Source organism: Clupea harengus, chromosome 7 (genome assembly GCF_900700415.2).
Source record: "Clupea harengus chromosome 7, Ch_v2.0.2, whole genome shotgun sequence".
Lineage (NCBI taxonomy): Eukaryota > Metazoa > Chordata > Actinopteri > Clupeiformes > Clupeidae > Clupea > Clupea harengus.
In genome coordinates, this window is record NC_045158.1 from 823,315 (window position 1) to 835,843 (window position 12,529).

General features: G+C 40.4%; 1 protein-coding gene across 2 annotated transcripts in view; it reads left to right on the top strand.

The window, feature by feature from the left end:
- The window catches only part of emid1 (EMI domain containing 1), a 43,962-nt gene that overhangs the window by 29,252 nt on the left and 2,181 nt on the right, over nt 1-12,529 (top strand). Inside the window, exons 10-15 of one of the 2 annotated variants that reach the window (XR_006152484.1) lie at nt 804-893; nt 1,574-1,626; nt 1,966-2,028; nt 2,128-2,172; nt 2,579-2,623; nt 10,285-10,654. Coding sequence is in view for 1 of the 2 variants with exons in the window: in XM_031570054.2 (XP_031425914.1) it covers nt 804-893; nt 1,574-1,626; nt 1,966-2,028; nt 2,128-2,172; nt 2,579-2,623; nt 10,285-10,369 (381 nt within the window). In the remaining variant the exon portion in view is untranslated. The remainder of the gene's footprint in view (nt 1-803; nt 894-1,573; nt 1,627-1,965; nt 2,029-2,127; nt 2,173-2,578; nt 2,624-10,284; nt 10,655-12,529) is intronic. The other variant, XM_031570054.2, reaches the window with a different exon arrangement.

The window sequence follows — 12,529 nt, forward strand, 5'->3', positions numbered from 1 at the left end:
AGCGCCCTGTAGAGAAGAGGGGGGAAACTAAAGACAAAATGATCTCAGCTCCAACTTGACAATTGGGAATGCTTGCTAGACAGAGGGAAGCTAATTTTGAGAGGCACAGCTTCTTTCAAATCCGCTGTGTTGGCTCATGTTGTTGTTTTTAACACTTGTGGGCTACAGACAGGATCTATGGTTGGGCAGTTACTATATTTTTTAGGGAAGTCCCCAACCAATAGCACAAGGAATTGAACATCTTTTCATGTATAAATAATATCACATATATACAGAAAATGCTTTTTAAAATAGTAAAACAAGAGTGATGCTTCTACGTCATCCACAAGGTAAACACAAACTAGGGCTACACGCACATGCCAATGGAGCCACTATCTGTGTTTCTTCTTCTAAAATATGAAGTATAATGTAAGTTATTCATTGTACCGATGTAAGTATTTGACTAAACTTATTGTAAACTAGTTGTTCATCTTACCCCCAAAGCTCAAGGTCAATTTGCCCAACTGCCACCATTTTGGGAAAAGTGCTCAGTCTGGCAAAAGCTACGCTTCTTCTAATTCACTACTACGTTTTACACAATGCAGGTTCATCAACATATCTGATATAACTTTTCAAACTGCCCAGATGCAGGTGGTGGGTCAATATTTAGGATATTTGCTGGCACACATTATTTCTTATAATGATTCCATACTCCATAAAACTATTAATTCTGAATATGTGTGACCGGACAGGATTGGAGTTTGCTTCTCCGTCAGTCAGTTTTATTATCATTAACAGTTCTCTTCCTTTTACATCAAATACAGGCCGGTCGAAAGACCTGCTTCTCTCTAATGCATTTCCAGACCAGAGGGGGGCATCTGTGCCAGGGCCCCAAGGGCCCCCAGGAGCCGTAGGTAGGCCGTTTCTTTACATGTAGCATCTTTATGCAAACTCATTCTGTTGCGTTGACATTATGCATGTTTTTACTAATACATAAAAAAGTGGAATACCTTTTCCCCTTTTACGACCAGATCCAAATGTATTAATAGGGCCAAGGGCCACACATCCTGAACCACCATGATTGTTATGTATGTTGTATGTTCAGAAATCCATATTTTTGTAAATAATGTCACTGTGATATGCTTCACAAAGTTTGACCTAGACCAGCTGTGGAATATCTCCGGATTAGTGTCCCTGCTGTGATTTGGCATCCCCTGCTCTTGCTTTGCCTTAGAATGTGCTGTGATGTCTCTTCACTTCAACAAAAAGTAATCTTCTGTTTAGTGCTAAGATCACATCTGTGTTTTCAATGTGATATTTCACCTACTGTGTTATTAACTAAGCTTACATCTTGTGGAAAAAAGGGCTAATATTTCATGTATTTCAGGTTTTTAAATGGGGACTTGTGTCCATTGTTTTGTTTATTCTCTATGCATTATTTTCTACCGTATCCTGTACATATGCGAAAGTTTTTTTGTTAAGAAGATAATGACTCAAAGCTGTTTAATGTTATGGATTATATTATGGATTGAAGCTTTGACTGCTGTATGCTTCCTTCTGTTGATAATTGATGGCCGGCTGTCTTCTGCCTTAGGTCCTCCAGGATCAGTTGGCCCGGTGGGACCCCCTGGCCCAATGGGACTGAGTGTAAGTAAATCAAAATGCACTAGCGGCACAATTCTTTTGAAACTGTGGAAACCACGTTATGACAGGCTGAGGAGGCCGAGTGAGGCGTGGCACCTATCACAATTATGTAGGCTACATGTATTAACTTAAAGCCACCTAATCCTGGTTTAATCTTGTAAAATCCATGTTATATATGTAGCGTGGGGTACCGACCATTCACTGTTAAAGAGTGAAACTGTTCAAATACTCTGTCAAAATAATCATTTCTTGTGATGCTTGATGATTAGCACATCAGATGAACAAAGTGACTAGACTTTGTTTTAAATTGAAGGTGTTTCTGTGTGTGCCTTTGTGTTCCAGGGAAAGGCAGGGACTCCTGGTGTGCAGGGCCCAGTTGGGCCAAAGGGTGAACGGGGTGAACGAGTGAGTAGACCTCTACCTTCATGTATCTTCCCATCACTTATTAGATGAGATTTATTATATGAGTATATGAGTGCTTTCATTCTGACCTTGGTTTTCCAGGGACCTTTGGGATATCCAGGAGATAGAGGGTTCAAAGGAGATCCAGTAAGATGCCCAATAACATGTTTCTATGTATTAAATCATTAACAGTGTATAAATAATTAGGGTAAAGTTTATCATCCACCATATGAATTTGGACACAAGACCAGCTGCAGCTTCTTGAAGAGCTGCATGGCTACCACACGGGTCTTATTCCACAGTCTTATTATAAACCTGGTTAGAAGGATCTTATACCAGTGACAACGTCTGTGCACAATAGCCACGTTTCCTCTGTTTCCATTTAATTTGCTTTTGCTGCTCAGAAGGCGACTCAACAAAGAGGTTTTAACCCATTGTGTACTATGTTCAGAAATGACTACAGTCAGTTATCACAATAACATGTAAAATAACTTGACTTTTTGTTCATTTTGTGAAATACATCATGTTGGATTTAACTCCTTTTTGTCCTCAGGGAGTGTCAGGACCCAAGGGTGAGCCCGGAGTGAAAGGCCTCCCGGTAAGATTCCATAGAGTCAAGTCTTGACATGTCAATGTGCTTCTTATCAGTACCTTCCCCAGAATAATCTGGTTACAACTATTGTGTCTAAATTTGGACGAGATTAGTTGTGTGTGCTGTGGTAAAGTATTGTGATTATTATTAGAGATCTCTGTGATTTTCTCCCTGCTGTAAATCTAAGATTGATAACATCTTTCAAATTCCCTGTGAATTATTTATATTTAAGAGCAATAATGTGATAACTGACATATATGTCTGTGGTATAAGTCTGTATTGGCCATTCTGTGGAACAATTACTTTACAGACCTGCATCCAGAAAACTCTTGGGTCATTCCATGTCAATTTCCAAAATATTTGGCTTGTTAGGTAGAATTGTTTTTTTTCAGTATCCATAACACCGTCTGATTTCAAGGATGAACTCGTTACTTAAAAAAGAAGGGCTTCAGGATGCCATAGTAATTGCAATTGTGTAAGCACAATACCAAACTCAGTGGTCTCGTGCATGTTGGGGACAGACACAGTGAATGTCAGGGAGCTCCGTGTTTTCTCTTCCTTCATTAGTGGTGGGGAAAACGTCCCGTTTCTTGGACACCTTGGGTCTCCGAAGGAACGGGATGAGACACAGCTCATAAATGGGGAACTAGACGCATGCATCTAAGTTGCTGAAACACCTACAGTCGAGCCTTTTGGCAGGCTGAGATTGGGCAGGGGAGTGGCCTGACTCTGACCTGGTAGAGGGCTCAGGTCTTCCTCAAAGGCCACCTGCCTGGCAGGCACAGCTGGAGCCATGAGGCCTGTTGGGGTGAAGGGCTGATCCAGAAAACACACTCTGTCCTGATCCCCCATGTCTGACAGGTTGGGCCAGACTGAAACCACAGCCAGGCTCAGCTCATTGTCCAGCCTGTGGACTGATGGGAGCGGCGGGTGGTGAGCATAAAGTAGTCAGAAACAGAGTGGATTTCAGCCCATATCTCCTTAACAGGCTCCCCCCTACCCAACATGCCTTACATGTCCTCCTCCAGCTTGGCATGGTACACCTGGAACATGGACAGCGTGTGTCGGGCTCCGGCTAGGAGGAGGCAGTGTGTTGGGCTCCGGCTAGGAGGAGGCCGTGTGTCGGGCTCCTGCTGTCTGGGAGGTGGACGAGTAGATCTGGCTAGGAGGAGGCAGCACGGGCCAGTCAGATTCTGTCCTCTTCATTAATGGAACACAGAAGATCGGCCAAAAGCTCTTCGGGTGGTAGTGAGCCTATGGGGACATTTACCTTTTAAGGAACTCAACATGTGCACCCGACGCAATGCTGGCATGTTAGTCAACCCCGCTTAATCAGGTTCAACCCCGCTTAAGCATGTTTAAGGAGGACCCAAGGAGTTTAAACATGCTACGTGACAGTCCCTTCCATCAATTGCAAAACTGCAGGAAATAGGACACAACCTAGTCTAGAGCGACACACGTTGCAGACGAAGAAAATCAAATAAAGGCCGCAAGCCTAGCCACAGGACTAGGCACATCTCCTACTATTGCTGCTGGCCAGAGTGGCTAAGTTAGCAATCGGGAGAGAACAGCTAACGGAGTTCCCCCGAGAACTGTGGGAATAGACCGTGAGGTACCAAATAAATACTGCTTAGAAGGCGTAGGTGTTTCAGCAAGTACAATGCACTTTCTTTCAAAAATAATTGATGGCCTATTATAATTAACAACATACCCATTCGTTTTCTGATTGACATGTCAGTTTGACAGACAGGTTGTGCCTGAATCTATAAATGCAATTGGTCTGGAAAATCTGGAATCTTCATTGCAGGAGCCTCTGTTTGAATTGACATGGAATGATCCTTATTGGGAATGAGTGACACATGTCTTAACCTATCTTACTACTTCAACCTTTAGCTGTCAAGAAACATTGTCTTGTTTTGAATGAGAAAAACAAATGTAAATCTGTAGTTTTGTTCCAGTTATTGATTCATAATCCTTCAGAGTCAACGATAACACTGCCCTGATCACTGTCCACTGTCATACTGCCCATGGCTACCTCTCACACCCTCTCAGCCTCCATTTTTGGCATACACATGCGTGTACTTAACATACACCTTTCCCTTTCTCTGCCCATTTAGATCTGTATTAACCAATGTGTTGTCATTATAGTGGCATCCATACCATATACGCTTTTTAAAACTTTTTAGAAGAAAAAAAAACAGCACAGATTTTCATGTCAAATACAGGCAAATCCACTTTGACAGTATAGGCTGAAACATACTCAACTGAAGTAGCTGAAACATACTCAACTGAAGTATAGGCTGAAACATACTCAACTGAAACATACTCAACTGAAGTATAGGCTGAAACATACTCAACTGAAGTATAGGCTGAAACATACTCAACTGAAGTATAGGCTGAAACATACTCAACTGAAGTATAGGCTGAAACATACTCAACTGAAGTAGCTGAAACATACTCAACTGAAGTATAGGCTGAAACATACTCAACTGAAGTATAGGCTGAAACATACTCAACTGAAGTATAGGCTGAAACATACTCAACTGAAGTATAGGCTGAAACATACTCAACTGAAGTAGCTGAAACATACTCAACTGAAGTAGCTGAAACATACTCAACTGAAGTATAGGCTGAAACATACTCAACTGAAGTATAGACTGAAACATACTCAACTGAAGTATAGACTGAAACATACTCAACTGAAGTAGCTGAAACATACTCAACTGAAGTATAGGCTGAAACATACTCAACTGAAGTATAGGCTGAAACATACTCAACTGAAGTATAGGCTGAAACATACTCAATTGAAGTATAGGCTGAAACATACTCAACTGAAGCATACTCAACTGAAGTATAGGCTGAAACATACTCAACTGAAGTAGCTGAAACATACTCAACTGAAGTATAGGCTGAAACATACTCAACTGAAGTATAGGCTGAAACATACTCAACTGAAGCATACTCAACTGAAGTATAGGCTGAAACATACTCAACTGAAGTAGCTGAAACATACTCAACTGAAGTATAGGCTGAAACATACTCAACTGAAGTATAGGCTGAAACATACTCAACTGAAGTAGCTGAAACATACTCAACTGAAGTAGCTGAAACATACTCAACTGAAGTATAGGCTGAAACATACTCAACTGAAACATACTCAACTGAAGTATAGGCTGAAACATACTCAACTGAAGTAGCTGAAACATACTCAACTGAAGTATAGGCTGAAACATACTCAACTGAAACATACTCAACTGAAGTAGCTGAAACATACTCAACTGAAGTATAGGCTGAAACATACTCAACTGAAACATACTCAACTGAAGTATAGGCTGAAACATACTCAACTGAAACATACTCAACTGAAGTAGCTGAAACATACTCAACTGAAGTAGCTGAAACATACTCAACTGAAGTATAGGCTGAAACATACTCAACTGAAGTATAGGCTGAAACATACTCAACTGAAGTAGCTGAAACATACTCAACTGAAGTATAGGCTGAAACATACTCAACTGAAACATACTCAACTGAAGTATAGGCTGAAACATACTCAACTGAAGTAGCTGAAACATACTCAACTGAAGTAGCTGAAACATACTCAACTGAAGTATAGGCTGAAACATACTCAACTGAAGTAGCTGAAACATACTCAACTGAAGTATAGGCTGAAACATACTCAACTGAAGCATACTCAACTGAAGTATAGGCTGAAACATACTCAACTGAAGTAGCTGAAACATACTCAACTGAAGTATAGGCTGAAACATACTCAACTGAAGTATAGGCTGAAACATACTCAACTGAAGTATAGGCTGAAACATACTCAACTGAAGTAGCTGAAACATACTCAACTGAAGTAGCTGAAACATACTCAACTGAAGTATAGGCTGAAACATACTCAACTGAAGTAGCTGAAACATACTCAACTGAAGTAGCTGAAACATACTCAACTGAAACATACTCAACTGAAGTATAGGCTGAAACATACTCAACTGAAACATACTCAACTGAAGTATAGGCTGAAACATACTCAACTGAAGTAGCTTAAACATACTCAACTGAAGTATAGGCTGAAACATACTCAACTGAAGTAGCTTAAACATACTCAACTGAAGTATAGGCTGAAACATACTCAACTGAAGTAGCTTAAACATACTCAACTGTGGAGACATACTAACCTATCCCAGGAAGGACAGAAGGAAGACAAGTGTGCATCCTTAAGAGAGTGGACCAGGTCCCCATTTCTGTAACAGTAACTTGAGCTAGCAGAAGTAGTAGCATGGAGTCTGGATCTCTGCCAACCTATAATGTTGTTTTTCAGCAGCAGAGCTGCAACAATATGTACACCATACAGCCTTCAGCTATCTTTTAGTCTTCAGTGTATATTACCCTTCACCCGGTACAGTCTGTAAATGTTTTTTTTTATGTGTTTTGTACATGCTAAATATGTATCGAAATACTGTTTTTACCCATCCAACTATGTGTGATATCTAATGTGTATGCCAAAAATGTCCATTTATATTTTTGGTGCTGTTTCTGGTGGTCAAATGTGGGGTGGGTTAAGGTATGTGAATAGATACAGCTTCACCATCCTCCAGTACTTTTCTGCATGTTATACTTTAACTGCTTGTCATTTTTTCTCTTGCCTGCAGTTTTTCCTTGACGTCTTAAATGTAAATGTAAATGTATTAATGATGGAACACTCATCTCGTGTGGACTTTTTTCAAATGTATTGCCTCACTCTTTGGATCACCTAACTAAGCAGTTTCTTGATCACCCCTTTGTCCCATACCATAATTCCATACCATAATGCTCTTCAACATCTCCATCACTTGCAATCCATAAACAAACAGTATTATGGAAAGTTTTCCTGGTGCTTTTTACACCTGGTGACTGTGTAACACTTATGACAGCAACCTACTGTCAATCACAAGACAATGATACTAGTAATGGAAAACATTTATTTCTTCTCATGACCTGATTTCATCTTAACAGGGCGGAGGTCCTATTTCCTCGTAAGCATTCCAGTGTAGGGCGCTCATAACCTTCAGGATCAGCCTCATGAATATTTCATTCAGCCATTGTAGGGATTCCTTTGGCTGTGAGCCACATTCATTCTCTTCAGAACCACATTTCATCCCACCCTATGCTATTCCCTTTTTCTTCATCGTTTTGTCTATATGTTTGTTTGATCTGTTCAAGGAATACCTGCAAATCAAGGGTCATATTCTCCCATTCGTGCTCAAGTGTGTGCCTCCAGTGACACCATTTCAATTACGCATATTCTCCCCGACACACTTGAAGGCAGGCTCATGAAATTAATTTAAAATAGAAGAAAACGGAGTCACAACCTTGTTTATTTTGTCTGTTAGAAAAACGTGGAACATGGACTTTCACATTAACCTTGTGAATGTCATTCAAAATGATGGAAAACATAAACCAGACTTTGATTTTGTAAATGAAGGCAAGGGAAGAATTGTTACGAATGACCTCAAATGAAAACATATGTTTCTATCACATAAACCAAAGAAGCAAAGAGGTGAATGAACCAAGTTTGCGAGGCCAATTTATAAAGACGTGTTTGAGGTGTTGAAATTCATGAGATTCAAACTCACCATTGAGGAGAAGCTAGGCTACATCAGAATGCACGTTTCAATATCCCAACTTGAGATCATGTTGCGTAGCCTATTATTAAACACTCAATAATCAAGTAATCAAACACTGTCCCACAGATGACTGAAAATGACTTTAGGTATGTGCATCATTCAATCCTCCCCCATCCCCCCTTCCTATCTCCTCCTGGCCGACCTCAAGCAGATGGGTCCCCCCTTATGTGCCGTGGTTCTGCTTAAGGTTCCTTCCTGACTAACAGGGAGTTTTTCCTTGCCCCTGCTGCCATTGTGCTTGCCCTAAGGGGGTCCAGGCTCTGGGCTCTGTAAAGCGCCTTGAGACAATTGTATTGTTATGGGGCTATACAAATAAAGTTGAATTGAATTGAATCATACTAGCCACCCTTTGAAACGAACCCGATGCAAGGACAGACAGAACACAGAATTATTTTGATGAGGACCAGCAGAGAATGTGGCCAATTAAAAGTGGCTTAAAAGTTATAAATCCAGGCATCTGCACAAGTGTAGTGGCTTATGGCTTCACAGTCAAGTAGAAGTCGCTGAATGCACTGTCTGAATGCACTGTCTGAATGCACTGCGCGTCAGTAAGCTCCAGTGTGTCCAAACGAGGACGAAATACTCTGGGCCACCACTTGGCGAGCTCTTTTCCATCTTTAAATGCTCTTGCTGAGTTTTACTGTAATTGAACTAATTATTTCTAATTATGTAATGTGTTACCTTATGTTACATAGTAATGGGAAAAAAAACTTAATGTTATTTCAAGAGTTTAAAAACAAAATGTGACACTCAAACATTGTGGTTTTGGGTTGTGCTGCCCAAAGTGCATAATTGCCTTCATGGCGTCCAAATCACAAACTTAAGTCAAGGCGAGAATACGCATAGGCTGAAAAGTGCATAGCTATGCGCTTCTTTACACTTAAGCGCATAGGAGAATATGTCCCAAGTCCATGTGGGCACTGCATGCATTACAATCACAGCATTTCATTTCATTTTGTACATTTAAATAATGTTATTATTCAGACAAAATATTTATAACCAGTTTTTGTCAAATTCAGCCTTGTTTCATTTCTCCTCATTTCCCTCTAGCTGTGTGTGTGTGTGTGTGTTTGTGTGTGTGTGTGTTCTGTGCTCTGTGTGTGTGTGTGTGTGTGTGTGTGTGTGTTCTGTGTGTGTGTTCTGTGTGTGTGTGTGTGTGTGTGTGTTCTGTGTGTGTGTGTGTGTGTGTGTGTGTTCTGTGTGTGTGTGTTCTGTGTGTGTGCTCATGAACCTGATATGTGTACACAGACCAAGCCATACACTATTCCAGCCAATCAAAAAGAAGGGAGGGGGGTATTTGATTGGTTGTTGAACTGAAATATCATCTGAAGATGTTTTCCTGTATAGGCTGGCAAACCTATTTGTAGATGGTATAGACATGAGATCTGATGAACATACACATTTAGTAACACTTGAGACATTATGAACCTTTGTCCAGCTCCAAAAATCTCAAAAAGTCATTTTGGCAGAGCTGGCCATTGAAGTCTAATTGGGTGTTGTGGCTGTGCAGTCAGAACCTACTGAGCAAAGGGGTGGGCAATATGGATGCAGTTCTTGTTAACTCCTGTCCACTCACACTCTCGTCATAATTATGAGATATGGAGATCGTAATTACGAGATATGGTCTCAGTTTTCTTTTTCTTTTAGGAATGCAACGTGCTTCTGTACTGGCCAGACAAGTAGTGCATATCAATTCTTTGACTTTTACAGGGCTGCTTAGCATGATCTAACTTTAGAAATTGTCAGCGTTATTGTTCCCAAATACGTATATGTTGGAGGTGGCTGATGAAATGCATGCAGATTTGTGCATGATCTTGCAGCATGGCCAGAGGGAACCAGAATAAATCATTAGAAGAGTTATTGGGATTGTATTAACACTTCTAACTGCTAATAGATTGATCACTTAAGGCAATATTGTGAATGGAAACATGCATCCTCGCGATTGCTTTGGTTGGCTTTTGGCACAATACCTTGACAGCTGTATCTATGTTCACACAGGGGGATGGAATTCACCAAATCCGTGAAGCACTGAAGATCTTAGCCGAGAGGGTTTTAATCCTCGAAACTATGATCGGTATCCACGGTGAGTAGGTGGCCTGAGGCAGGGTCAGAGGTCAGAGGTTAGATATAGGCAGGGGACCCACAGGTCAGTGGTTGGGCAGGTCTGCGGATCACCACCCTCTTTTCTCCTTGACCACAAGGAGGAATAGGGAACTTGGAGCAGACACTCCCCTTGGCAATCTCCTATCAGTCTCTTGTCACTGCTATTTCCGATAGGACGTTAGTTTGCAGATGTACCGTGAGCTGCAGGCAGACCTTGAGCTTCTGGCTCGCAGGGTGCAACTGCTGGAGGCAATCATCTGGCCAGGTAATGTTCTCCCCATTTCATACCATACACTGGCCATCAGAATACTATGAAGTAAAGTTGTTTTCTGTTCTTTTATGTGCAATAGATGAGTCAATGTTTTCATATGTACGTATACTTAATGTTTTCATATGTACGTATACTTAATGTTTTCATATGAACGTATACTTAATGTTTTCATATGTACGTATACTTAATGTTTTCATATGAACGTATACTTAATGTTTTCATATGAACGTATACTTAATGTTTTCATATGTACGTATACTTTATGTAATGGGGGGGGGGGGCATGTGATTGAAGACGGCCAAGTAGAGAGGTAGAGATAGAAAAAGAAGGGGGGGGCAATAGAGAGGGAGAGATAGAAAAAGAGGGGGAGGGGGCTTGTGGGGAGCCAATCAGAAACATGGCAGATGAATTCGTACACATATCAAGATAAGCATGCTAGCATACGGTAAATGTACACAATATATATAAACATAACATGGTATATACATGATACATACAAAATTGATAGTGAATAAGGTGTAGAGAAAGCATTCATTTATTGTAGAGCAGAAAGATCAAGAGACTACAGCAGCATTCAGTGGAGATAGTCTAGGCTAGGAGGGGAAGAAAGAAACAAAGTGAGTAGGACGAGTTTAGCTGCCTAAGATGCATATATGTCCTTAATGGATATGGTGATGAGGAACAATGTGTCCACAGCCATCGGCATTTGTGAGCAAAGGTCATACTATAAGAGAGAGAACATTTGGTTTGTAAACATCAATTTGATGAAGAAATACAGATAAAACATTTATTTAAGGTAATATGGCCACTTTATCAGTATCAGTATTGGCATAATATGATATAGAAGGAGAGGGAGAGGCTGCCCAGTAATTTTGTTTATGTTTAGTTTTGATTAGTTATATTTAGTTATGGTTGGCTGACATGGTGCATGCAAATTTGTGTTATACAAGGATAGCAAGGGTGGCAGCAAAATTACCCAGGATCCGTAAGAGCACTCCTTCACCGTACAACGTGCACTGTCTGCAGCCCATATTGATATATGTTTAGTTTGGTATACAGTCATTAGGTCACAGCATTGAAGGCCCTAAGATATCAGAATTGATCAAATACATACCTGTTGGATGCTGGATTAGTGATGCAATGTCTAACCGCATACATTTAGTCCCTCATTCAAATATTTCTTGAGTTATAAATGAATAAGGCTGCCAATTGAATAACTGTGTGTGATCAATGTTATGCCAGAAACAAGAAGCAAGAAAAATGCATGTTTACCAATCTTAATTCTAGTTGTACATCTCCAGGACGTACTGTGCTGAGGCCTCATGGAGGAATCATCTGTGTTTAATAAGGGCTTTAGACTGGGGCAGAGACATGTTTGAAATGTAATCCTTCCTGTGTGCAATATCATTTCCATGGAACTCCCCCATCTTTAAGCAGGCTCAGCTTCATTCATGCTTCACAGCTTGTGGAAGGACAGAAACTCCACAGCTCTGTTACGCAAATAGGCTTTGGCACTTGTGTTGCTGCTATATAATGAAATATGACCAGCTTTGACAATGACGAAACTAGCAAGTAGAAAGTTGATTAGGTAAATTAGCTTTTAACCTTCTCTGAAAGCATGATACGACATTTCACTTTATTCAATTCATTTTCGAGCATGTTTAAATGTATCATTTTGCATTGTTATAAAAATATTTCACTCAGCAATTTACCCCCATTCTAGTTAGCTTTTGTATTCCATTCAGGGGAGGAGTATACTGCAATCATTCATGTATACATGGCAAATTAACTTGCTTGTGTTAAATTACACACTATATTTTACAGCCTATATTTCTTTTTAGGAGGAATATTTTTGGAGAACATACAAAG